The sequence below is a fragment of the Aphidius gifuensis genome, linkage group LG1 (assembly GCF_014905175.1).
Source record: "Aphidius gifuensis isolate YNYX2018 linkage group LG1, ASM1490517v1, whole genome shotgun sequence".
Lineage (NCBI taxonomy): Eukaryota > Metazoa > Arthropoda > Insecta > Hymenoptera > Braconidae > Aphidius > Aphidius gifuensis.
In genome coordinates this window covers 27,548,444-27,575,503 of record NC_057788.1, presented here as the reverse complement: position 1 = coordinate 27,575,503, position 27,060 = coordinate 27,548,444, and the positions used below count along the sequence as shown (strand labels likewise).

General features: G+C 26.3%; 8 protein-coding genes and 1 long non-coding RNA gene across 9 annotated transcripts; 4 read left to right on the top strand and 5 right to left on the bottom strand.

Annotated features, from left to right (window-relative positions):
- The first annotated feature begins 115 nt into the window (after positions 1-115).
- On the top strand, positions 116-4,399 carry LOC122859229. Its single transcript, XM_044162659.1, has 9 exons — positions 116-583; positions 1,559-1,718; positions 1,801-2,033; positions 2,119-2,242; positions 2,313-2,841; positions 2,918-3,123; positions 3,227-3,681; positions 3,756-3,928; positions 4,006-4,399. Exons 2-9 carry the CDS (start codon positions 1,582-1,584, stop codon positions 4,102-4,104), a joined length of 1,956 nt encoding a protein of 651 aa, XP_044018594.1. The 5' UTR covers positions 116-583; positions 1,559-1,581; the 3' UTR covers positions 4,105-4,399.
- On the bottom strand, positions 4,384-5,746 carry LOC122859256 (cilia- and flagella-associated protein 300-like). The gene is made up of 5 exons (XM_044162696.1): positions 5,526-5,746; positions 5,384-5,459; positions 5,078-5,320; positions 4,830-5,002; positions 4,384-4,766 (listed from the first exon to the last, which is right to left on the bottom strand). Exons 1-5 carry the CDS (start codon positions 5,744-5,746, stop codon positions 4,583-4,585), a joined length of 897 nt encoding a protein of 298 aa, XP_044018631.1. The 3' UTR covers positions 4,384-4,582.
- A 41-nt stretch (positions 5,747-5,787) lies between these two features.
- On the top strand, positions 5,788-8,724 carry LOC122859238 (alpha-1,2-mannosyltransferase ALG9). The gene is made up of 9 exons (XM_044162672.1): positions 5,788-5,896; positions 6,034-6,175; positions 6,251-6,456; positions 6,593-6,817; positions 6,895-7,177; positions 7,253-7,725; positions 7,805-7,934; positions 8,006-8,136; positions 8,205-8,724. The coding sequence occupies exons 1-9, from the start codon at positions 5,820-5,822 to the stop codon at positions 8,320-8,322; spliced, it is 1,785 nt and encodes a 594-aa protein (XP_044018607.1). The 5' UTR covers positions 5,788-5,819; the 3' UTR covers positions 8,323-8,724.
- A 149-nt stretch (positions 8,725-8,873) lies between these two features.
- Positions 8,874-11,598, top strand: LOC122859220 (4'-phosphopantetheine phosphatase). The gene is made up of 4 exons (XM_044162648.1): positions 8,874-8,935; positions 9,024-9,226; positions 9,310-11,266; positions 11,339-11,598. The coding sequence occupies exons 2-4, from the start codon at positions 9,118-9,120 to the stop codon at positions 11,553-11,555; spliced, it is 2,283 nt and encodes a 760-aa protein (XP_044018583.1). The 5' UTR covers positions 8,874-8,935; positions 9,024-9,117; the 3' UTR covers positions 11,556-11,598.
- Positions 11,599-12,150: 552 nt separating this feature from the next.
- Positions 12,151-14,707, bottom strand: LOC122859248 (zinc finger protein OZF-like). Its single transcript, XM_044162684.1, has 6 exons — positions 14,222-14,707; positions 13,444-14,141; positions 13,063-13,257; positions 12,784-12,974; positions 12,500-12,669; positions 12,151-12,429 (listed from the first exon to the last, which is right to left on the bottom strand). The coding sequence occupies exons 1-6, from the start codon at positions 14,354-14,356 to the stop codon at positions 12,214-12,216; spliced, it is 1,605 nt and encodes a 534-aa protein (XP_044018619.1). The 5' UTR covers positions 14,357-14,707; the 3' UTR covers positions 12,151-12,213.
- A 927-nt stretch (positions 14,708-15,634) lies between these two features.
- Positions 15,635-20,728, bottom strand: LOC122859210 (condensin complex subunit 1). The gene is made up of 3 exons (XM_044162636.1): positions 20,423-20,728; positions 16,181-20,272; positions 15,635-16,103 (listed from the first exon to the last, which is right to left on the bottom strand). Exons 1-3 carry the CDS (start codon positions 20,529-20,531, stop codon positions 15,886-15,888), a joined length of 4,419 nt encoding a protein of 1,472 aa, XP_044018571.1. The 5' UTR covers positions 20,532-20,728; the 3' UTR covers positions 15,635-15,885.
- Positions 20,729-21,100: 372 nt separating this feature from the next.
- Positions 21,101-22,139, bottom strand: LOC122861151. Its single transcript, XM_044165359.1, has 3 exons — positions 21,957-22,139; positions 21,575-21,813; positions 21,101-21,486 (listed from the first exon to the last, which is right to left on the bottom strand). Exons 1-3 carry the CDS (start codon positions 22,028-22,030, stop codon positions 21,101-21,103), a joined length of 699 nt encoding a protein of 232 aa, XP_044021294.1. The 5' UTR covers positions 22,031-22,139.
- A 1,867-nt stretch (positions 22,140-24,006) lies between these two features.
- Positions 24,007-25,476, top strand: LOC122859203. Its single transcript, XR_006374335.1, has 4 exons — positions 24,007-24,267; positions 24,347-24,459; positions 25,050-25,270; positions 25,328-25,476. It is a non-coding gene; the product is annotated as an uncharacterized LOC122859203 (long non-coding RNA).
- Positions 24,999-26,068, bottom strand: LOC122859186. The gene is made up of 3 exons (XM_044162605.1): positions 25,857-26,068; positions 25,476-25,714; positions 24,999-25,387 (listed from the first exon to the last, which is right to left on the bottom strand). The coding sequence occupies exons 1-3, from the start codon at positions 25,928-25,930 to the stop codon at positions 25,002-25,004; spliced, it is 699 nt and encodes a 232-aa protein (XP_044018540.1). The 5' UTR covers positions 25,931-26,068; the 3' UTR covers positions 24,999-25,001.
- Positions 26,069-27,060: the final 992 nt, after the last annotated feature.

Genomic DNA, 27,060 nt, shown 5'->3' with positions numbered 1-27,060 from the left:
CTGTGGGGTTGAATTGTTGGTAAAATGTGAATCAATAGTAAACGAGTTTACCACTTCTTCTGTGAATCTCCGCCCAACATACGCAGTCGCATAAATGAAATAAAATTATTTATCAAAGTGAAATGTGAATAAGAAAAATTACACGCGGTTAGACATGCGGCTGATTTATATGAAAAACAACTCAAAAAATAATAAAATATTATATTTGTAAAAAACATCAGTGCTGTATTTAACATCAAAATTTTTATAATTTATTCAAGGCCATGTTTATCGTTGATTTCGATCATCGTTAAGCTACTGCAGTTCTTATCAACAATAACATATTTTTGATAAATACATTTACAGTGTCTCGTAAAACTCAGTGATATATACGCATTGGTCTAGTATTGAACAACAAAAACTATAATAGTTAAATAAAACAAAAAACAAAGCATATCAATAGTTAATCATTAAAATAATTTAAATAATTTTGAAATACTTAAAATTATTTTTATTCTTTGTGCGTACCATTTGTTAAGTTTATATATTTTATTTTATTTATTTTCGTGAAAGTTTTACAATGTGCAATAGTTTATAATCTTATGTAAGTATTATAATGAAACTTTTTCATTGTATCTTTTAAGAATTAGCACCACGACTCTAATTTGTAGGAATTTTTTAAACACGAATATTTAATTTTTAAATCACATTGATAATTTAAGATAATAGTAATAATAATGAATGGAAATTAACTGACGCTGGATGTTATTATTAAATTATCATATTATCACGTTAACCGAATGAGTCTCCAATTTTTTAAGTTCTAAAAATAAATTTCTGAATCACCAGAAAAATTATTTATTTCGAATTGTAACAAACCTTTGTTCGTCTTTGTATATGGCATTAAACTCATAAAAAATTTTTATAATTAATGTTTTTTTTTTCGGTCTGTTGAGAAAGACCTTGATGAGAAAACAGCTTCAGCTTTGTAATTATTTCATAATTTTATTGATAACAATTTTTTTTTTTTTATAATAAAAATAAAGCTGCTATAAAAAAAAATAAATATCTAAAAATAATTATATGAAAAACAAGTATTAAAAAATTAATATTAAATGTTTATTTGTCATTTAGGTCATTAAGTATATTTTTTTATTATTATTTAACCACAATGTAAATTTAATTTTAACAATAACAATGAACAAACAACACACGTGCTTTTATTTATCACATGTATATTGAAATGTTATATCACACACACATACGTATGTGTCAAACTTAACACACTTAGACGCATTAGAACACAAAAGAAGTTCTAAAAGTCACTTGGAAGTAATTCTAATTTGTTTTTTTTTGATGAATTAAATTTTTTAAGCTTGTAGTTTATTTTTATAAATTAAAAGACTATTGTTATGAATTAATACAGCCAAAGAAATGATGTGCTAGATTGGCTTGATTGATCAAACATTTCTATGACAATTGTGTTGACAAACATTTCAGTGATTAACCAATGTGGAACATTTAAAAAAATTGAGATTTTATCAATAAAAAATTAAACCTGTTAATGTTTAATCAACAGGTATTATAAAAATATCAATAAAAATGAGAAGAACAACATGGTACATGCGTCCACTTTTAATATTATTTCTATTGGGATTAATAATTTATGCTGCATTACACATGTTCAATGATGATATTGGACTGAGTGGTGACAATGAACTTTCAAACAATGAAAAATTGTAAGTAAAATATTATTATTATTATGTCATTATAATATTAATTAATGTTTAATTCAACAAATGTTTTAATAACTAACCTTAGATCACAAATGTCAGAGCTTATTAAATCACAAAAACAACAATTAATTATTGATGGAATGCCAGCATGTAAATTACCAGACCTGGATGTTAATAATCCAGAAATTCTTAAATTTGTTCATAATGTACCACCACTTGAATGCTCACCAGAAGATTGGGTTGTTGTTCAAGGCTCCAAATTAATATTACAAGATAAAATTAAAAAACAATTTGGACCAATATTATGTGCATTTAGAGGTAAATTAATATTTTATTTAAACAAAAGAAAATGCCAAAAGGTAAAGTAGTATAATTTCATAATAATTTATATTATTTATTATAGAAATTATACGAGTTGATGAATATGTCAATAAATTAACAGAAGCTGAAACATCAAGTGACACTTATATTTTAAAATACAGTGATTTTGCTGATGTTCAATGTGAAGCAGAAAATTCTGGAACAAAGTAAGATATAGCTAAATAAAATAATTATTAATAATGTTTAATGATTATTAATTTAATTTTAAATTTTAAGATGGCACAGTGTATTAGCAGGAGTTCAATTTAATCCAGAAGTTCAAAAAACATCAAGTTGGAAAAATGTACCAAATGATGGATTAAAATTAAATGTTTTAATGTTTGGATTTGATTCATTATCAAGAAATACATTTATTCGTAAATTACCAAAAACATATGATTATTTAAAAGAAAATCTTAAATCACAAATTCTTGAAGGCTACAATATTATTGGTGATGGTACACCACAAGCATTAATTCCATTATTAACTGGTAAAACAGAATTAGAATTACCAGATACACGTAAACGTACTGGTTATACAGCAAAATTTGTTGATGTATATCCATTTATTTGGCAAAAATATAAACAAAAAGGATATATTACTGGTTTTGCTGAGGATGTTCATCATATTGGTACATTTACTTATCGTCTTAAAGGATTTAAAAAACAACCAACTGATCATTATATGAGACCTTATTATATTGCTGCTTCACCATATTTTCAAAATTCTAAAAAATATTGTCTTGGTAGTCAACCACGTCATATGGTAATTGTTTTTTATATTACGTAAATTCAACTTTAATAATTTTATTTAACTAATAATATAAATTAATTGTCTTTAGATTATGATGAATTATATAAAAAATATATTCAACGTATACAGAAATAAACCAAAATTTATGTTTGGTTTTCATGGAGAATTATCTCATGATTCTTACAATGACATTGGTGTTGCTGATGATGATCTTTACAACTGGATTAAAGAGCTTCAAGCTGAAGGACATTTGAACAATACAATATTAATAATGATGAGTGATCATGGCCAGAGGTAAGGTTAAAATTATTATCAAAAAATAAAATAATAATTATATACTTAAATATGTTTTATATATTTTTTTATTAATATAATAATGATAAAAATAATATTGTAGATTTGCAGATATAAGAAATACACTAGCTGGTAAACAAGAAGAACGTTTACCATTTTTTTCATTTACATTTCCACACTGGTTTAAGCAAGTTTATCCAGAGGCATATGCTAATTTTGTATTTAACACAAGACACTTGTCTACACCTTTTGATATACACAAAACTTTGGAATCAATATTAAAGCTAGATCCACCAAGTGAAGGTGATACAAATTTAAGAGACATAAGTCTTTTTAATAAAATACCTGTATCAAGAACTTGTGCTGATGCATTTATTGAACCTCACTGGTGTGCATGTCTCAGTTGGAAAGAAATACCAACAACAGAAGAAACTGTTATTGGTGCTGCTAATAATTTTATTAAATTTATTAATTCTTATACTCTAGAACATCGTGATATATGTGAAATACTAAAATTGGATGAAATTATATGGTCAGCTAGGCTTATTCCTACAGATGGTAAGCAATTATTTAACATTTAATAATGGAATACTTATTTTTAAATTAAACTATTATGTATTTTTTTCATTCAGGTATTTTAAAGTTTCAAAAAACAAAAGACAAAGATGGTTTTATCGGTGATTTTAGCTCAAAGACTCAGCTTGTCAATGACATTTATCAAATAAAAGTTAAGACAATGCCTGGTGAAGGTCTTTTTGAAGTCAGTGTTAGTCATGATGTTGTAAAAAACATTTTCAACACACAAGTAAGTTTTAATTAATTTATGTTTTTATATATTTAACATTCATTTTTTTTATGATGAAAATTAATTTATTTTTATAGATATCAGATGTAAGTAGAATAAACAAGTATGGATCACAAGCAAGATGTGTTGAGAATGAATTTTATCATTTACGCAAGTATTGCTTCTGCAAAGATTAAAATTTATCAGTAATTTTAATGACATGAAGTGAATTAACATTTGTTAATGTAACAGGGATATGTGCTGTGATTGAATTGTGTATGAAAAAGATTAACGTGCCATTAATCTTCTACTCAGTATGTTTTTTTTTTTTCATCTTTCTTGTGTGAGTGCACTTTTATAAATAATTTATAATAACTTTAAATTAATAATAATTATTATTAGTTTTTTTCTCGTGCCACCAATTTATTTAATCTCAATTAATTGTTTGTTTTTTCTGAACTTAAGACTTTATGGCCATTGTATTTAAATATTTTTAAGATTTTCAATAAAAGCCATTGTAGTATTTTTTTTTTTAGCATTAAAACTTGTGGTAATAATTTGTCAACTTAAATATAATTTTTAAAGAAAGCATAATTGTAAAGCATAAATTAAAAAAAAAAAAAACATGTTAGAATAAATCTTAATTGTAATATATATCTATTATGTTGATGTTAATTATCCTTTGTACTGATGAATAAGAGTTGTTATTTCTCTGTTGTTGCTATCAACCAACAAGTAGCCAATATTTTGTAAATGATCTGGATCATTTGGAAAGTAGGCTTTTCCATCTCTTTCAGCAACAACTTGAAGAATCATAGTTGAAATTGCCAAATCATTTGTGGAAGGTTCAGTATATACCCTTAAGAAAAAAAACAGCAAGTGATACACAGCTGTTACTTTTTAAAATGTCAGTCAAACTTACTTAACAAAATCCTTGTATATTTTTTTTGTACAATCAAGATAAGGCTGCAAATAATCTTCGTATTGACAGTATTCACCACCCAACACCAGCATTTGAAATATCTTGAAAATAAATTCATCTCTTTCATCAGTTGAATAGATACTGTACTCATCACTTTCTTCATCAATGAGCATCTAAAAATTGTATTGATTATTTTATCATTTACTGATGAAAATAAATCTTACAAAAAATTTTAGATAATTATTTACACTTCTAAGATTATCAGAGACCATGATGCCATTTATTTCAGTTTCATATCGTTGACGAATACTTCCAGATTCATAAACAATATTGTTCTTAGGATCTTTGAGTTTATCAAAAAAAGACATACTCACAACTGAACAAGATATTTGCTTAGTTTCTACTTTTGATGCAACAAATCCTTGGATTTTATAATTATTTGATGTCCATGTTTTTAAACTTTTAGCAACAATATCACTCTTGAAAAATTCCTATGAATAATTAAATAATATAGTAGACTTAATTTTAATTCAATTTAAAAAAATATAAATTACCTCTGCCAAGTGGTATTTATGATACTCATGAAAAGTTTCATTGAATAAATAATTTTGGATTGACAAATGTAATCCCCTGTAACATTTAAAAATCCCAAATATATTTTAAAAATATATAAACAATAAATAAATTATTAATTACCATTTTTCAATCAATTTTTTGATTGTATTATTTTCAAGATTGGGATATTTTTTATCTTGTTGAATAGAAATAAATGTAAATTTTGGCTCAATATCCATTTTTTTTTTTTCAAATATAAAATAACAAATTCCATGACAACGATTCGATAGATATCGATAAAATCTCGATATATATTTTTGTCGTGGTGTCATCAACAACTTGCCAGCTGTCACACTTGTCATGTTGTCATTAATAATATGATAATCATAATATTAAATAATAACTTGGCTGAATCAAATTAAGACATTGTATGCCATGGCACCGGCTCAACGTCAACGACAAGTGCTAAATGCTAGAAGAGAACAAAAAAAAAACCATGGAGATAAGACAAAGTAAGTAATTGTCAAATAATTATTAATATCAACTTGTTTTTTTATCATCAAATGTATCAAAATAAATATAATACAAAGGTAAATAAAAATACATAACCTTAATAATTTATTAAATGTATTTGTTGATATATTTTTAGAAGTGATGGACCAGTTGCTGAGATGGGACTAATTTATCCTGGTGGAGATATGGCTTTTAAATTTTTGCTGACAGCAAGATTTTGTTCAGCAATTTGGAGCTACATCAGTGACTGTGATGAGACCTACAATTATTGGGAACCAGTTAGTTAAATATTATTTATTTAATTACAAGTAATTATTTTAAATATTATGTACATGTTTTTATTGATTCATCAGAGTCATTATCTTCTTTATGGAACTGGTCAACAAACTTGGGAATATAGTCCAGAATTTGCTCTACGTTCTTACACATATCTTTTGATACATATGATACCAGCAAAATTATACTGCTATATATTTGAACCAAATCCAGTCTTCGTTTTTTACTTTGTAAGATGTCTACTTTCTGTTGGCTGTGCACTATCAGAATTATACTTTTATCAGTAGGTTTTTTTATTTTTATTTTCTTCCTTATATTTATAAAAAGCTAAATTAATTATTTTTAAAAACAAACACTAATAGTTTAACTTAAAATTAATTTTTTATAATTATATTATTTCTTTTTTTTGTTTCTTTTAGAAATGTATGCAAAGAATTTGGTATTCACATTGCCAGATTGACATATGTTTTTTTAATAACAAGCTCTGGAATGTTTATATCTAGTGCTGCATTTTTACCATCATCATTTGCCATGTATTTTAGTACTGTGTCAATAGCAGCTTGGTATGGTAGAAAATATGAAATTGCAATATTTACAACAGCAATATCAGCACTTCTTGGTTGGCCATTTGCTGCACTTATTGGGTAATTTAATAAGCTTATATTTATTCTTCAAATAAAGATGATAAATTTTATAATTATATTAATTATTAATATTTCAGTGCTCCAATAGCTGTTGATTTATTATTCAGAAGAAAAGAATGGTTTAAATTCATAGTATGGTCAATGATATCAGGTGTTGTTGTTCTTGCTCCAATGATATGGATTGATTCAATGTATTATGGAAAATTTGTTATAGCACCATTGAATATTGTTTGGTACAATATATTTACAGATCATGGTCCTGATCTTTATGGAACAGAACCACTTAGTTTTTATATATTCAATGGATTTCTTAATTTTAATTTTGTCTTTATTGGAGCATTATTTGCACCTCTAGCTTTGGTAAATATTTTCATTCAATACTTATTAAATGTATCATAAACAAATGATTAATTATATGAAATTTTTTATTTAAAGATTTTAGCCTGGGCTGTGGTACCAGCAGAGCCAAGAAATCGTTACTGTTTGCCTTATTGGTATTCTTTGGCACCATTATACCTTTGGATTGTTGTAATGTTTGCACAACCTCACAAAGAAGAACGTTTTCTCTTTCCAATTTATCCAATGATATGTCTAGCTGGTGCAATAACTGTTGATGTTGTACAAAAATTATATTTCTTTATAAAAACATACATAAAACCATTAAAAAAAACAGCTCACTATCTTCAAGGAACAGTACACATTATGGCTGCTGCAATATTAATTTGTGGCTTGTTTGGAATATCAAGATCTTTTGCATTGTTCAAAGGTTATTATGCTCCAATGGACATTATGATGGAGGCAAATAAATTAAGTGGTGAAGGAATTATTCCTGATAATGCAAATGTTAATTTTTGTGTTGGAAAAGAATGGTATCGATTTTCTGGAAGTTTTTTCTTTCCTTCAAATAAGTAATATTTATTTTATACTGTTATACTTTAATTTATAATATTATATGACTTGATTAATTGTTTTTTTTTTCTTTTTTAGATGGAAATTACAGTACTTACAGTCAGAATTTAAGGGACAGTTACCTCAACCATTTCCAGAGATTAAAAATGGAACAAGCATTATTCAAGATAATTTTAATGATATGAATAGAGAAGAACCATCTCGTTATGTTAGTGTTTCATTTAATTTACTATAATTATAAACTTGAATAATTTTTGTATTGTTTTAATTAATTTTTAGATTGATATTGAGAAATGCCATTTTATATTTGATCTTGATACTGGAACTGAGACTGAGTTGGAGCCAAATTACTCGGAAAAACTTGATGAATTTTCCATTGTAAAAACTTCCAAGTTCCTTGATACTTCAATGTAAGTTTTATAAATTTGTTTTTTTTTTATTCCAGTAAACAAAAATTATAGAAACATTTTTTTTTTAGGTCTCATCCGTTCTTCCGAGCATTCTACATTCCAATTTTATCGGATCAATATTGTACATATAGAAATTATAATTTACTATTACGAAAAAATGTCAAATGGGGAACGAAGAAAAGATAGTTTTTCAAAGAATATAATTAACTAATTCATTCAAGAAGAGTTTTTGATATATTTACCATTATCGTTAAGAGTTTGATTAATCTTTGGTTTTTTTATCAGTATAAATATAAAAGAGAACCAAAGAAGAATACAATATTTAAATATGTAATTTGTACAACTGATTTTTCTTAGATTAAATATATTATTATTATGTTCGTATATAAGAATGTAAAATTTAATTAATACCCAGTAGAGGATATTGTAGTTAAACGACCTAGTAAAAGTAAAATAATAAATTTATAATTTTTCAATGTTATAAAATTTTTCTAAACATGCTTCTACTCACAGAGACTGTGAGCAGAGGCGATTTGTAATTTTTCTACAAAGAAAAAAACATTAAAATAAATTTCACGTATTTTCCAGTAACTGATTGATTATTTTAAAAAAATACCGCCTTAATTCAGTGTTCTAATTTGTTGTGCCAAACCATTCATAGAGAGTGGGACAATCTTCTTCTGTTTATATATATATTTTTTTTTTTAAATCTTTATTATTTTTTTTTATTTTTATCTGTCAACACGGTCAACACTGTCTACAAATGTTATCTTAAGACTACTCAAGAGTCAAGACATAGGTATATATATAATTACAGCTGGGTAAATCTAATAAAGAAAAAATAGAGCTTAAAAATAATTTGATAAATCTTTAACGTGATGTGCCAGATTAATTTTATCAAGCCAGACATTGTACCAAGTTTTATCAAGACAAGAAGATAAATTTAATAATAAATAACAATACGTATTACAACAACAAAAAATGGCAGATTCTGATGACAAATTGTCTTACCCAAAAAGTATCAAATTACCACCGTCTGTTGAGGTTTTTGCAAATTTAAAAAATGCTCAAAATTTTGCAATGGACATAGGTATGTTATTTTTATCATAAGCTACATACTTGAAGATAAATTATTAAATAATCATCTATTAATTTTATTTGTTTTCTTTTTAGGTTTATCATTGACAAAAATTGCTTATTATTCAACAGTGAGTTATCGTAAAGCTTTGTATGAGGATGAAAGTGAGGCTTCTGGTGAAACAACATACAAAGTACAAGAAGGAAGTAGATTACATTTTGTTAAATTTGAAACAACACATATTGAAAATTGTCTTGATTTTGTAAAAGATCATCTTGTTAATGCTGAAAGATTTCAGGGTAAAAGTATAAAAATAACTGGTGGTGGTGCATTTAAATATACATCATCAATACAATCAAAACTTGGTTTATTAGTTGATAAAGAAGATGAAATATGTTGTTTAATAAAAGGCTGTAATTTTTTACTTAAAAACATTCCATGTGAATCATTTGAATTTGAAAAAAATGGTAATCCAGAATATAAATTTGAAAAAGCTGGACCAAATATATTTCCTTATTTACTTGTTAATATTGGAAGTGGTGTGAGTATATTAAAAGTTGAATCTGATGAAGAATTTGAGAGAGTTGGTGGTACAGCATCTGGTGGTGGTACATTTTGGGGTTTAGGTTCATTATTAACAAAAGCAAAAGGTTTTGATGAACTCCTAGAACTTGCTGAACGTGGTGATCATCGTAATATTGATATGTTAATTAAAGATATATATGGTGGTGATTATTCATCACAAGGATTATCTGGTGATTTAATAGCATCATCATTTGGCAAAGCAATGTCATGTAATAATTTACAAGGTGCTAAAAAAAATTTTTCTGAAGCTGATATTGCAAGAAGCTTATTATTTACAATAAGCAATGATATTGGACAAATTGCAAGTCTTTATGCAACAATTCATAATATGGATAAAGTTTATTTTGGTGGTTATTTTTTAAGAAATCATCCATTATCAATGCATACAATATCATTTGCAATTAAATACTGGTCAAATAATAAAGTTAAACCATTATTTTTAAGACATGAAGGTTATTTAGGTGCTATTGGAGCATTTTTATATGGTGCTGAACAATCTGATCAGTATAGTTGGCTTGAAAATTATGCTGGTTCATCAGGTTTTAAAGATTCAATAGCAACTGGTCTTGGAATAAATATTGATCAATTAGAAATTGATAGAGCTGAAAATGCTGTTACATTTTGTCCATTATTAAAAGATCCAGATACATATAATCCAGATACAACTGATCTTGCACAAGATAAAGAAGCTCGAGATTATTGGCTACAATGTTTTGAAGAATCTGTTGATAAATTTATAGCAAGAGCAATTCATAGTCAACCACATAGTCCAACAGCAAAAGATCGTGCAAGTAAACTTAAAGAAAAATATGTTAATAGATTACATTATCTTCATCTTCAGCCATTTGCATATGGTACATTAACAGTTAGAACATTATTAGATACAATTGAACATTGTATGAAAGAATTTGATTTTCCAGATCCTTATTTGGATCAAAAAAAAAAAGAAAATGAAGAAGCACTTAGTTTTTTAAAAGAACGTCTTGATATTTTAGATAATTTAGAAGGACAAGAAAAATTAAATGCATTAATAATTGGTGTTTTAGCTGGTAATATGTTTGATTGGGGTGCTAAAGAAGTTGCTGATATTATGGAATCAACAACATTTCGTTTTGAAGATGCACAAGATAAAATACCAGGTAGACCTTGGTTAGAAGATAATTTAGATGCTTGGATTGAAAGATTACAAAATGAATCACCACATAAATGTGCAGCAATATTTGTTGATAATAGTGGTGTTGATATTGTCTTGGGTATATTACCATTTGTACGTGATTTACTACAACGTGGTACTAAAGTTATACTTTGTGCAAATTCAATGCCAGCATTGAATGATGTTACTTATCCAGAATTGTTGGTGATCCTGAGAGATGCTGCAAAAATATCCAAAGATATCAAGTATGCATTAAAAGAAAATAGACTTATGCCTATGGAAACTGCTCAAGCTGGACCATGTCTTGATCTTAGGTAATTTTTTTGATTAAATTTAAAAATTAATTTAACATTAATATCATATTAATATTGTTATTAATTTTACAGTCGACTCAATCTGGATTTGTGTCTGGCAATGGTTAAACACAATGTTGACTTGGTTGTCATTGAAGGCATGGGAAGAACATTACACACAAATTTACATGCTAAATTAAGATGTGAATGTTTAAAACTTGCTGTAGTTAAAAATCGATGGCTCAGTCTTCGTCTTGGTGGTGATATGTTTGCTGTTATTTGCAAATATGAACGAGCCACACTGCCATAAAACAAAATTATTTTACCTTTCATACTATTGTCAATAACAAAAATATAAATCTTTACCAGCAAAAAAAAAAAAAAATTAATATATATTAACAGGCCTTAAATTGCTGGTCAATTATTTATACAAAAAAAATTAAAAGTATTTCAATGAAATTATTGAATTTTCATGAGTAAATGCAGCACCTTGTTGCCTTCACTATTATTATTGTGACTTTTTTATCTATCAAAATTATAATTAACCAATAACTACTTGTCATATTCATAATACATTGAAAATACATATTTTATTTTTTTAAGTTTATTATTATTTTTTTAAAAATATAAATTTTATCACATTTAAAAAAAAAATAATCTCATAATAATTGGTCTTTCATAAAAAAATTAAAACCAAAGAAAAAAAAAACAAATTATCATTAGCTTATATTTATAAAAAATAAAAATCAATTTAACAAAATTTACTATGAATTTTACAAAACAATAAAAGACAATAATAAAGTTTAAAAATTTTGAATAAAAAAAATTACTGTGATAATGTATTGCTGGTTTTAATGCTAAATTAAATAATTTAAAAACTTGATGATTATAGTTAATTAATAAAAATTTAATCATTAATATGAATATATATGATTTATATAATTTTTAAAATAAGTATTGTTGGATTATTAGCTAACAATATTGTCTATCATTTCTTCAACAACATAAACTTCTTCAATTTTCGTTGAATTTGCAGACTTATATTGTTTTTTTCTTTCTGGATTACCAGTATCACGTTTATGAATTCGCTTCATATGTTTATTATAATTTGGCCAATTTGTAAAACTTTTATTGCAGTTGTTACAATGATAGGGTTTTTCACCAGTATGCTGACGTTTATGAACCTGTAGATATTAATTATTTCGATTAAATTAAAAAGCTCTATGAAAATAATAAATGAGTATTTTTAAATACCGTTAAAATTCCAATAAATCTAAAACGTTTTCCACATATATCACAAGAGTATGGCATTACACCAGTGTGAATACGAGAGTGTGATTTTAAAGATGATTTTTCACGAAATTCTCTACCACAAGTTTCACAACGATATGGTTTTATATCCAAATGTGTACTAGCATGTCTTTCTAAAATACGATAAATTAATTTAAAATTAATTAATTAAAATGTAAAATAATTTTATTGATAATAAAAAATCTAATGTTTACTATATTATTATTATTGCAAATATAAATACTTACTTAATAATCTTGAAGTTCTATATTTTTGATTGCATATTGTACATTCATAATTTTTTTCTTCCTCATGACTTGATATGTGATATATCAATGAGCTTCTTGTGACAAATGATTTACCACAAATATCACAAGTAAAATCTCTCTCTCCTTTGTGCATTTTTTCATGTGTTTGCCATGATCGTTTAACTTTAAATCTAATATTAACAATAAATGAATAAATAAAATTGATCTTAAATGTATTTTTAAATAAATAAAAACAAAAAAAAAAAAAAAAAGACATACGTTTTTTCACAATGATTGCATGAAAATATATCAGCATTATCAGGATCATGAGATTTAATATGTAATAAAAGTGTTGATGATCTTTTAAAACTTCTATCACAAGTATCACATTTAAAAGGTCGTTCATTGGAATGAACAGCAGCATGAGAAATCAATGATGATTTCATGGTAAATTCTTTTCCACATTCATTGCATCTGATGATTTATAAAAATAATAATAAATAAACAATAAAATTATATAAATAAAAATATAAATTTAAAAAAATAAAAAAAGCCAAATAATAATAAATTTTTATGAATTTATTTTTATTTTTAATAATTATTTCAACAATACAAAGTGATAAAAATTAATATAATTTATTGGACATTATTACAGCTTACTTGATTTGTCCACTTGATTGATGCATTGATATGTGTCTAGCAAAACTTCTATATTTTTCATAAACTTTTCCACATGTTGTACATTTATATATTGGTTCAACATTATGTACATTTTTATAATGACGACAATATTCTTGATGTGTTTCAATTATTCCAGATTCACAAATAGTACAACTCCAAAGATATCCTTTCATATTTTCTGGACGATTACCAGATCTACGATGATTAAATACACGTATATTTTTTTTATCTTCATTAACTGAATTTTCAGCAACACCATAATTATGATCAGTTGAATCATCATGTTCCATGTCATTAGTATTAATAACTGTTTCAAGTTTATCCTCAATATTAATATGTTCTTCATTTGAAAGTGTTCTTACTTTAGAGACAATAAAATTTTGACTACTCATAATGATATCTGGATTATTTACATTATCTTCATCTTGATTATCAACATCATTATTAATTTTGATGGTTTTATTATCAACACAATCATCTTTAGTCACTAAAATATCTTGTTTACTAACTAGAATTTCAAATAGACCATCATTATTATGAAAATCATCAACTGGTTCAAATATATTTTGTAGTATTATTTGTGCTTTTGCTGAACGTTGATAAAAATCCCATGATTCATCGAGTTTAGTGCAACATTGAATGCAAGCAATTGTTGGAAGAACATCGTTGGCATGTACCTTTTGATGAATAAATAAATTAATATTATTAATTGAATAAATTACATGTCAAAATGAAATTAATAAAAACAACAGCTTACAGATATTTGAAGACATGATTGAACTTTGGTACTTAATTTTCTTCTGACTCCCTCATCGCTAAATATCTCCAGGTAATTTTGTGAATTTCTTCCACATAAACGACAAAGGTAAACACCTTTTACAGTTCCACTCATTGTTTACGTTTAAAATATTGAATTCAACAATATAAAAACAAGTGACATTCAGCTTATTAGTTCATATCAACTGTATCACAATAGAGTTGATGTAGTAAACACTTTTACATTAACAAACTTGAGGCAATAACACTCACTTGATTGTTAATTATTAGAAAAGGTTTTTAACTATTATTGTCAATAGTTCTATTAATAAATATTGTTGTTGTATATTGTTGGCGTCCATTAAACAGTTTACCGTTGTCAATTTCTTTGAAGGTTATGCAAAATAAAAAACTCTAGAGATGTGAGGGGCTTCGATACAAGTCGATGTATCGATTTTTTAAGTTCGATACAGTGTAAACCTTGGACTCAGAGAATATAAGAATACATAATTCACTATTATAAAGTTTAAAAATTATTAGGAAAACATAAACAAAAAGAATTAAGCTTTCAAAAACAACAAATACCTCTTTTCCTGTTCTACAATCCTGATACAACACTTTAATTTTTTTTATCGAATTTAAATGTTTTACCTCTATATAGTTTCTAAAAAAACAATAGATGGGTATTTGAGGTATTTAATATTTTTGAAAATACCTCCTTGCTATTCTGTGTTCTTGATACTCGAAAATTTTTTTTTCCTCAAATTTTTTGAAATTTGATAGAAAAAAAAAAAATTTCGAGTATCAGGAATATAGAATGGGCAAAGAGGTAATCGATATTTTTGAAAATACCTCTTCACTCATTCTATGTTCCTGATACTTGAAAATTTTTTTTTAATTTCAAATGAAAAATTTTTGAGTATCAGGAACATAAATGATTAAATATCGTATTTTGAAAATACCTTTGTATTCATGATATTGATAGAAATGATAGAAAATTTTTGAGTATCAGGAATATAGAATGGGCAAAGAGGTAATCGATATTTTTGAAAATACCTCTTCACTCATTCTATGTTCCTGATACTTGAAAATTTTTTTTTTTTTCCAAAAACTTTCAAAATATTTCGAAAAAAAAAAAATTTTTGAGTATCAGGAACATAGAATGGGCAAAGAGCTAATCGTCATTTTTTGAAAATACCTCCTTGCTCATTCTATGTTCCTGATACTTGAAAATTTTTTTTTAATTATTTTGAAAAATTTGTGGAAAAAACATAGATTTGTAACAGGAACATAGAATGATTAAGGAGGTATTCGATATTTTAAAAAATACAAATCGAAAAAATTTTGAAAAAAAAATTAGACAAACAGAAAATTGAGGAGGTAAATTTAAAAAAATGCTAAATACTCTTTTGTTTTTTCACTTTTTATTTATCAGGAATATCGAATGCTAAAAGAGGTATTATTGAATTTTCGAAATACTTCCAATACAATGCGGTCAAGTGTCTTTTTCATAATAGGAGAAAAAATAAAACTAGAATAAACATTAATTATTTATTATTTGGATAATTTAATTTTTAATTTTTTTAGTTATTTATTTAGAGAATATATAAAAAAAGATAAAAAAAGAAAACTTACAACTAATATTAAATGAAGTTATTATTATTATTATTTTTTTGTTCTGGTGGATCTCGTGAGCTTTGGGGGTGGTGATCTAAATTCAGCATTGTCAACACTGTCTGTACTGCTGAGTCTTGTTGTTCGTGTTGTTTTAGTTGATGTTTTTTTAGTTAATTTTACATTTTTTTCTGTTTTCATTTTTGGAGTTTGTTGCTCTTGTGTTAAATTTTCTTTGTCAATTGATCGAGATGATGTACGTGGTGTTCCTGTAATTAAAAAAAAAAACAAATTAAATAAATTATTTTGAAATTAAATATAGTAATGATGATAAAAATATATTTACTTGTTTCAGCAGGTTCTCTTGTTTTTTTTCTTGCTGGAGGTGAGTTGTCCTCAGTTTGATTCTGATCACCATCATCAACTTCATCATCATCATCATCATCATCGTCATCAGAATTATTTTGTCTGCTTGGAGTTTTATTAGGTCTTGAACTTATCCGTCTGGAAGATCTTGGTGTAACTTGTGGTTTATTTGATTTATTTTTTGCTGGTGTTCGTTGATTTTTATGAGCATTATCATCTTCATCATCTTCATCATCATCGTCGTCTTCATCATTGTCACGTGATTTTTTAGCTCTTCTAGTTTTTTTAACTGACTTTGGTGGTGGCATTGCACGTCTATCTTCATCATCTTGACCACCATCTTCATCATAACTTTTATCAATTAATTTTTGTATTTCACTTTCTAATGTTGCACTAAGATCTTTTGTAGTTGCTTTTCTCTTTGCAGCATCAACAATATCCTTCAAAGCTTTTTGTATTTCACGAAGATAAATTTTATTTTTAAATATATGCAAATTTTCAGTGAGTTTAATAATACCCTTACGTCCAAGTTGAAGTAGAGATAAACAATATCCAAGATCACGCCATTGTCTATCATTTTTAGCAAATTGAAATCTTGAGCATATTTTATCCAAAAGAGTATCAATGTCTTTTTCTTTTTGCAATAATCCAAGTACATTTTTAAGAATTTCATGAAGACCCTCTTCATCAATATCTGCCTCATCACTGGTCAAACGTGAAATAATATCTGGCATAATATTATAAAGTATATTACCTTTGTGTGATAATTCTTCGAAAAATTGTTTAGCTGAAGCACGAATTTGTGCATCAGGATCAATAATACACAATGCCATTTCTGACATTTGTCCTTTAACTCTAATCATTTCTCTTTTAACAAGATTAGCAAGTACACTTACAGCTGTTTTTCTTACTAATACATTATCATCACGTAATCTAGCATACATATGTTTTGTCCATGGTTCAACTTCATTTGGAAATCTAATCATAAGATCAGAAAGACAAAATAATATATTTGAACGTATTTCTTGATGACTTGATCTTTCAAGTATTGTAACTAACAACTGAAGATGTTGCTGACAAAATTTTGATGATACTGTCATCATTTTACTAAGTGCTAAAACACCCCAAACACATATATCCTTGTCATGATATTTTTCTGGATGTTCACATACATCAAGAATAAATGGTACAAATTCAACAAGAAATCCATCACCATTAACAATATTATTTTCAAGTTCAGCTTCAATTGCTTCAGCATCAGTATCATCAGCAGTTGCACCACCCAATGCTTCTTCACCATTATCCTCAATAAATGTATCTTTAGCTTTTTGATGATGTATTGATCTACGTGCTTTAATTGCTGATGAGTGTGTTACACTTGTTGGTGTATCTAATTCTTTATTTTTATTACCTTTTTTTAATTCAATAATTGCATTTCTTCTTTTTAATTCTTTATAAAGATCTGTATCAAGATAAACCATGTGTCTTATAGCAATATGACCAATAACATAAAGAAATTTTGCTATTTTTGTTTTTTTTATTTTACCAGTTGTATCTTTTTCCATTAATTCTATCAGTATATCTTTGGCAATATTACCAGGTTGATTTGCCAATTGATAAATGACATTTATTGCCTCAGTTGCAAATGATGTGTATGCTTCATTTGATGTTGTATCATATTTATCAACCATAAATGAAATAATATTTTTAAATATTTTGTCATCATTATTTAAACGTATTGGATCTTCCATATTTTCATGTGGTAAACGTTTTATTGTTTTAAGTGCTTTACAACTATCTCTTGCTAATAATATATTATCATTTCCAATTGTTTCAAAGCCAATTTGATTGATAATGCTCATATTTATTTTCATTAAACGTTGTTTTGATTCAGCTACCATAGTTAATAATGCAATTGCACAACGACTTTGATCAATTGTAGTACCAGGTATTTTCATAGTATAAATTTGCCACATTATTTGAATATGTGTATCAGTCAAATCATTATTTGTCAGCCAAATTGATATCAATTGAATGAGAGCTGAACTCTGTCCACATTCAAGACCTTTAAATAATTTTAATAATCCATTAACAGCAGCTTGTGATGCTGGTAATATTGTACCATTTGCTTGTTTTTCTTCACCACGATTTAAATATATTTCTTTATAAACAATTGCAACATTATTACGAACAGATTCTTCACGTGAAAATACTTGTGATAAAGCTTTTTGAATAGCTTCTTTTGAGCCATTTACTTCATATTTTTGTACAGTTTGTAATAGTGTACATGCTTCAATGGCAACTGTTGGTACATCAGCATACAATGATTCTTGTATTAATGGCATTGCTTTTTCCCATCCATTTGTAAATAATATTGCATTATCTAAATAATCCATAACTCTTTTCCATTGTTGAATTTGTTCTTTTTGATTTTGCCATTCTAATTTTTTAGCTTGTTTTGTTTTTTCAGAATCTTCAGCTTTTTCTGATTCCATAAATATTCTTAATAAAACAAAAAAATACCAATGTTCTTTTTCTTCTGGACTCATTGATTTTATTTCTTTTGACCAGTTATGTGCTTTGTATATTTGTTTTAATGATTTTAATGATTTTTTATATTCTTTATTGACAATTAATTGACGTATATTTTCAAATTCTTCATTAATATCTATTTCATTATCTTCATTTTCATCTTCATCATCATCTTTTTCATTATCGTCATTATCTTTTTTACGTTGTTCTTCTTTTAAAATTGATTTTTTTATTTCTGTTTGAATATCTGGCATCATACTTTTCCATAATTCAAATCTTTCTTCATCACCTTTTGAACTTTCAAGAACAATTTTAGCTTTCATGTCTTCCATATTTTTATCAGTTTCAGCTTTTATTTTAAGAAATTTATTTTTATCAAGTGATACTCTAAATGCATTTGCCTCAATGAGTGCACGTAATAGTATTAAAGCTTGTTTTCTAACATTTGCACTTTTTTCAGTTAAATGAGCAACAGCTAAATTAGCAAGATTTCCAAAACGAGCTATTGGAAGAGCACCTTCACAACAAAGTTTTGTAAATACTTGAAATACTTTTGATCTAACATATGCATTATTATCAAGCATGTGTTGTTCTAAATGATCAAAACAATCATCTCTCATTTTTTTTTCTTCATCTGTTAATCTATCACTGGTCAATGCACCTTTAATAACAATACCAAATACACTAATAGCACAATTTCTCAATGAATAATTATCATTTGATAATAAATCATTGATATTATCAAGAATACCAAGTATTATTTTTGGATTAACTGCTGCAATATTTTCAATAAATAGTGATATATTACGTGCTTCACTTTCATCCAATGAACTTTGATCAATTTCTCTAGCAATTTCAGCAATAAAACCAGTACAACCATTATCTGTTATCATTGCTACAACTCCAACTGCTAATGGTTCTGCTAGTTCATTATGTAATTTAAGTAATTGCATTATTCTTATTGTACATGTTATACCATGAATATAACGTTTAACAAGTGTTCCTAATATTTGAAATATTGAACTTTTAATATGTTTAGTATCTTTACTATTTTTATCATTCTCCAATATTTTATAACAAATATCAGCAAGTAACATGACAAATGATTCTTCAACAATTGGTGGATTCCATAAATTTTGTAATGGTAATTGAAGCCAACTATATATTAAACATAATAACTTGTTTCTTTTACCTTCCCAATCATTTCTTGCATCACTTTTTTGTGCATTTTTCTTTTTTTGTCCAGCACCAGTAGTTATACCAGTGTCCATTGAAAGAGTTGTATCCTCTAAATAACATGTTAAATTTGATATTAAATAAGCCAACATTTTATTTATACATAAATATAGCTTTCTTTCTTCTTCAGGAAAATTTTTGTCCATTTCATCAACAAGAATATCAATTGTTTTATATAATCTATCATATGCTCGCATTGTCACCGATACTTCCAATCTTGAACCATGAATAAGAACTGAGAAAAAATCATCAAAGTGATTGAGTATGTAACGTGGACCTTCATTTTCCAATGGTTTTCTTGTAGCTAAAATAATAATTAATTAATTAATAATACAATAATTGTTGTTTATATTTTTGAAAGCATCATTTTAGGTTATGATACATTAAATCAATGATATTGTTTGTTTTTTTTTTTTTAGTTATTATATATTCTTGAATTAATTTTAAAACTCACCATCAAGTGCTTGATTAATATTACGCAAACTTGTTAATTCCTCAACAGCATATTCCTGGCCACGTTTTTGCAATAAATCATTTTTATCTAGTGGTATTACAAATTCCATGATGACAACAATATGGAAATAGTCAAATATAATATCTCAAAATAATTTCACTATTATTGGTGATTTACTCTAGTTTGATCTAATAATTTTAGCAAATATATTCTATCAATTTATAACATGTTTTTTAATTGTTTTTAACAGAATTAAAAGAGACGCTATTAAGTATAAACATTAAACAACACAAACACTACACACAATCACACGATAAACTGCCAAATTTTTAAAAATAATAACAGTGTAGCCATTTTGGAAAAAATAAATTCATGTTGGCCAATATGATAAACAAAAAATTCGGCAGCCATGTTTGCAGCCATTTTTTCCCACGAAAAATTCAATTTGAAAAAACAAAAAAAAAAATTAAATAACAAAACAATAATTACATTTAATTTAAATAATATTTATTTTCACAGATAAATTTAAGTTTATTTTTCAATTAAACAGTCTTTCTTTTTTTTTTATAAATAATTAACATTTAAATAGTTTTTTAAATATAGCAATAAATTAAAATTTGAAATTAATTTACATAATTTATATATAATTTTGAGAATAATTATCTAAAGAAATTTTTATCACCAAGTGTTTCTCCATTTGTCGTTATTTTTCTTTGATTTTTCAAGGTACAATAAATATTCCGTCTGTCCAAGAAGATGAGCAATGTCATAGTCATCAAGTACTCGAGAAATTGGTAAAGACTGTTGCTTTGATTTTAAATCATAATAACAAAATTTATGTCGTGAGTTGTCAAGTGAATTATCAGATTTAAATTTGTCATTTAAATTACATCTAGTTGTTTCAAATTGTCTTTCTATTGGCAATTTTTGAGGTAGATTATCTTGAGGTAAGTTAATGTCATTTTTAAGTGAATTATTTGACTCGAATTTTCTATTAATTCCAGAATCAAACGAGCCTGATGATGATGGTGGTGAAGATAACAGTGAACTGTAACTTGTTGAATCTATAAGCAGAAAAAAAAATAATTAATAAATATAGAAACATAAATAGTGCTTAAAGAAATTTATAAATTTTAAAGGAAATATTTTTACCTGAGGCGCAGTCAACTCCAAAATCATCATCATTATTTGAGTTGATGCAATTTTTATTAATCTTTGGTGAACATTTAATTGGCTTGAATAAAGTTCCTACACAACTATTTTTTTGTTCTTGATTATTTTTCATTGGAGATAAAGATAGAGGACAATTTTTTTTCTTTAATGGTCGTAATAGCTGTTTTTGAAGTTTTGCACTAATTGAATTGGTTTTTTTTGGTAAAAGCACACTGTTTCTGAAAAATATAAAAAAATTAACATTATTATAATTTCATATATTTTTTTTTTATTTTAAATAATACACACTAAGAACAAAAATAGTGACAATGTTTTAATGATTTTTAAGAATTGACATAAAATATTTGAATGAAAAAAATACCTTTTTTTTAATTTTAAAGAATTCTTTAAATCACCACAAATTTTTTTAATATTATCACTAAATGAAGACTTCATTTTTAAACACTAAAATATACAAGTGTTACACTAAATTGGTACAAAATTTAAAAATTTATAACTTAGCAGAAGAGAATTATTTATTTATTTATAACGAGTCTTGTCAAAGTCCAGTTGTTGAATGCAAAAATAGAGATAGTTCTTATCTGTAAGATATTAAGGGAAAAAAAAAGAGATGGAAGGGTCGTTTCAGGTACGGTATCCAAGAAGCGTCTGCGTTGGTCTGCGTCTACTGTCCGACTGTCGCGTTTAGAGACGCTCGTCCTTGCTCGTCCCGAGAATACAAGTCAAGGCGCGTTCGCGCTCGGAGCGCTGCAATCGCTGCAATCAGAAGTCGTGTCTGAACCAGTCTGAACGCTCGACTGACCAAAGTCGGGTCAGGCTTCTGTAGACGCTGGGCAGTCACGCACATATATATAAGTTCTTTAACTGTATGTGTTTAGCTGGTAAAGTGTTAGTGCAGTATACTAATGTTTTTATGTGTTTTTATGTTTACCATAGTTTTTTTTTAATTTAATTTAAAAAATAGTCAAACTGATGTATATTAAGGCAGAAAAATCGATGAAATTTTTTATCATTATTGTTTAAATGGCCATTTATTAATATTTAGAAATATCCCTTATTTTTTATTGTATGCAAATTGCTAACAGGTTTTCATTTCATTTTAATTTTTCTGTCATTTTCTCCTACAATATTCTTAAGTAACTTTATCAGCTATTATCAAAATTAATTTTTCTCTATTATCTATAATATTTATATTTTTATTTAAAACAAAAGTATATTCATCATACAGCTGCTCGACTGTTTGGAAGTTGTGAGCGTTCCAAAGCGCTTGATTAGAACGCCCGAACGCGACAGTCGATTCCACGACAAAAAAAATTTTCAAAAAAAAACTCGACAAAAATAATCACGACAAAACAAATTTTGACAAAAAAAATCACGACAAAAAAAATCGGGATAAAAAAAATCACGACAAAAAAAATCGCGACAAGAAAAATTTAGAAAAAAAAAATTTAGACAAAAAAAATCTAGCAACTAAGTAAAAGATTTGGCTGGTAAAATAAGGTAGATAGTGATTGTTTGGCTACAATTACAGCTATAAGTAAAAAATCTAGCTAAGTAAAATAATGAAGATATTGATTGTTTGGCTACAATTATAGCTAAGTAGAAAATCTAGCTCCGTGGAAAATCTAGCTAAGTGAAAAATCTAGCTGAATAAAATGATGTAGTTATTCATTGTTTGGCTATTATTAAGGCTAAGTTAATTATCTACCCAAAGTTTAAAAAAAAATATTTATAGAAAAATAATTTATTATTTAGAAAAAAATTTATTTGTCGTTATTTTTATTTTTTTATTTTTGTCATTTTTCATTTTGTCGGAATTTTTTCTGTCGGGGTTTTTTTTGACGTGTAACCCGACAGTCGGACAGCCGGCGCAGACGCTCCTTGGAGACCGTACCTTTCCACCCTGACTCAATAAAAAAAAAAAACCGCTAAAGTACGTGAAAGTACAGGAAAACGTCTTATCTGTGAATTTTGCAGCTAATGATGAGTCCTTCAATAGATGAATAAAAAAAAAAAATACTAAACAAAAAATAAAAAAACCTACTGCATATTTTACCCGTACAAAATATCTATTATCGATTTATCTATTCAAAAAAAAAAAAAAAATTTATCAATATATTTTACCTATATATTTATGACAATGAAAAAACATTTTCAAATAACTTGAATTATTTTTCTAGCTTCTTGAAATATTTTTAATGGAAAATGAATAAAAAAAAATTCATGGTTCTGTTAATTTTTTAATTTAAAAAGTGTAATTATTAATTCTAGTTATAATTAATATTTAAATGATTTTTAAAAAAATATATATACGTGTTTTAAATTGTTGCGTGCGCATTTGCAAAAAAAAAATTGCGGGAAAATATATCTGGATCATCAGTATATCAACAATTCAGTAAGTAAACAAACACGTCAATCAGTCTACGCGTAAAGTCAGCAGGTGTATAGTATGATTACAACTGAACGAAACTTTCAATTACATAAATAATAAATTATACGTGGATATTTAAATACTACATATTATTAACGACAATAATTAAGTGATTAATTGTTGCATGCACATTCACAGACAACTTGGACACAAATTTTTCGAATGAAAACAATAAAAATAAAAGTGTAAACAATAACAATACCTGAAACATCAATTAGCAGGAATAATGTATCGACCACAGGTAAAGTGACTCCAAGAACCAACACCTTTATTAATCGAATATATAAAAAAAATAATATAATTTATATTTGCAATTTCAGGTAAATAAAAAAATTGCCCTGTTAATGCACCTCAACAATTCAGCACGTTGTCTCACACCTGGCACTTTTGTGGCATTCCCACCTGATTTATTTCACCAGCAGTTCACCCCTTCGTAAGTTTTTATTTATATTTTTTTTTCTTTTTGCATATACCTGTATTTGTTTTGTTTTTTTTTTTCTATACTACATATCTTTCAGATACATACCAAGCATATATGTATGTGTTAAGTATAAACATTAAACAACACAAACACTACACACAATCACACATCGACAAACTGGCAACTGCCAAATTTTTAAAAATAATAAATACATATACAGTGTAGCCATTTTGGAAAAAATATATTCATGTTGGCCAACATGATAAGCAAAAAATTCGGCAGCCATGTTTGCAGCCATTTTTTCCCACGAAAAATTCAATTTAAAAAAACAAAAAAAAGATTAAATAACAAAACAATAATTACATTTAATTTAAATAATATTTATTTTCACAGATAAATTTAAGTTTATTTTTTAATTAAACAGTCTTTCTTTTTTTTTTTTATAAATAATTAACATTTAAATAGTTTTTTAAATATAGCAATAAATTAAAATTTGAAATTAATTTACATAATTTATATATAATTTTGAGAATAATTATCTAAAAAAATTTTTATCACCAAGTGTTTCTCCATTTGTAGTTATTTTTCTTTGATTTTTCAAGGTACAATAAATATTCTGTCTGCCCAAGAAGATGAGCAATGTCATAGTCATCAAGTACTCGAGAAATTGGTGAAGACTGTTGCTTTGATTTTAAATCATAATAACAAAATTTATGTCTTGAGTTGTCAAGTGAATTATCAGATTTAAATTTGTCATTTAAATTACATCTAGTTGTTTCAAATTGTCTTTCTATTGGCAATTTTTGAGGTAGATTATCTTGAGGTAAGTTAATGTCATTTTTAAGTGAATTATTTGATTCGAATTTTCTATTAATTCCAGAATCAAACGAGCCTGATGATGATGGTGGTGAAGATAACACTGAACTGTAACTTGTTGAATCTATAAGCAGAAAAAAAAATAATAAATAAATATAGAAACATAAATAGTGCTTAAAGAAATTTATAAATTTTAAAGGAAATATTTTTACCTGAGGCGCAGTCAACTCCAAAATCATCATCATTATTTGAGTTGATGCAATTTTTATTAATCTTTGGTGAACATTTAATTGGCTTGAATAAAGTTCCTACACAACTATTTTTTTGTTCTTGATTATTTTTCATTGGAGCTGAAGATAGAGGACAATTTTTTTTCTTTAATGGCCGTAATAGCTGTTTTTGAAGTTTTGCACTAATTGAATTGGTTTTTTTTGGTAAAAGCACACTGTTTCTGAAAAATATAAAAAAATTAACATTATTATAATTTCATATATTTTTTTTTATTTTAAATAATACACACTAAGGACAAAAATAGTGACAATGTTTTAATGATTTTTAAGAATTGACATAAAATATTTGAATGAAAAAAATACCTTTTTTTTAATTTTAAAGAATTCTTTAAATCACCACAAATTTTTTTAATATTATCACTAAATGAAGACTTCATTTTTAAACACTAAAATATACAAGTGTTACACTAAATTGGTACAAAATTTAAAAATTTATAACTTAGCAGAAGAGAATTATTTATTTATTTATAACGAGTCTTGTCAAAGTCCAGTTGTTGAATGCAAAAATAGAGATAGTTCTTATCTGTAAGATATTAAGGGAAAAAAAAGAGATGGAAGGGGTCGTTTCAGGTACGGTATCCAAGAAGCGTCTGCGTTGGTCTGCGTCTACTGTCCGACTGTCGCGTTTAGAGACGCTCGTCCTTGCTCGTCCCGAGAATACAAGTCAAGGCGCGTTCGCGCTCGGAGCGCTGCAATCAGAAGTCGTGTCTGAACGCTCGACTGACCAATAAAACCCACCCTGACTCAATAAAAAAAAAAAAACCGCCAAAGTACGGGAGAACGTCTTATCTGTGAATTTTGCAGCTAATGATGAGTCCTTCAATAGATGAATAAAAAAAAAAAATACTAAACAAAAAATAAACAAACCTACTGCATATTTTACCCGTACAAAATATCTATTATCGATTTATCGATTCAAAAAAAAAAAAAAAATTTATCAATATATTTTACCTATATATTTATGACAACGAAAAAACATTTTAAAATACCTTGAATTATTTTTCTAGCTTCTTGAAATATTTTTAATGGAAAATGAATAAAAAAAAATTCATGGTTCTGTTAATTTTTCAATTTAAAAAGTGTAATTATTAATTCTAGTTATAATTAATATTTAAATGATTTTTAAAAAAATATATACGTGTTTTAATTTGTTGCGTGCGCATATGCAAAAAAAAAAATTTGCGGGAAAATATATCTGGATCATCAGTATATCAACAATTCAGTAAGTAAACAAACACGTCAATCAGTCTACGCGTAAAGTCAGCAGGTGTATAGTATGATTACAACTGAACGAAACTTACAATTACATAAATAATAAATTATACGTGGATATTTAAATACTACATATTATTAACGACAATAATTAAGTGATTAATTGTTGCATGCACATTCACAGACAACTTGGACACAAATTTTTCGAATGAAAACAATAAAAATAAAAGTGTAAACAATAACAATACCTGAAACATCAATTAGCAGGAATAATGTATCGACCACAGGTAAAGTT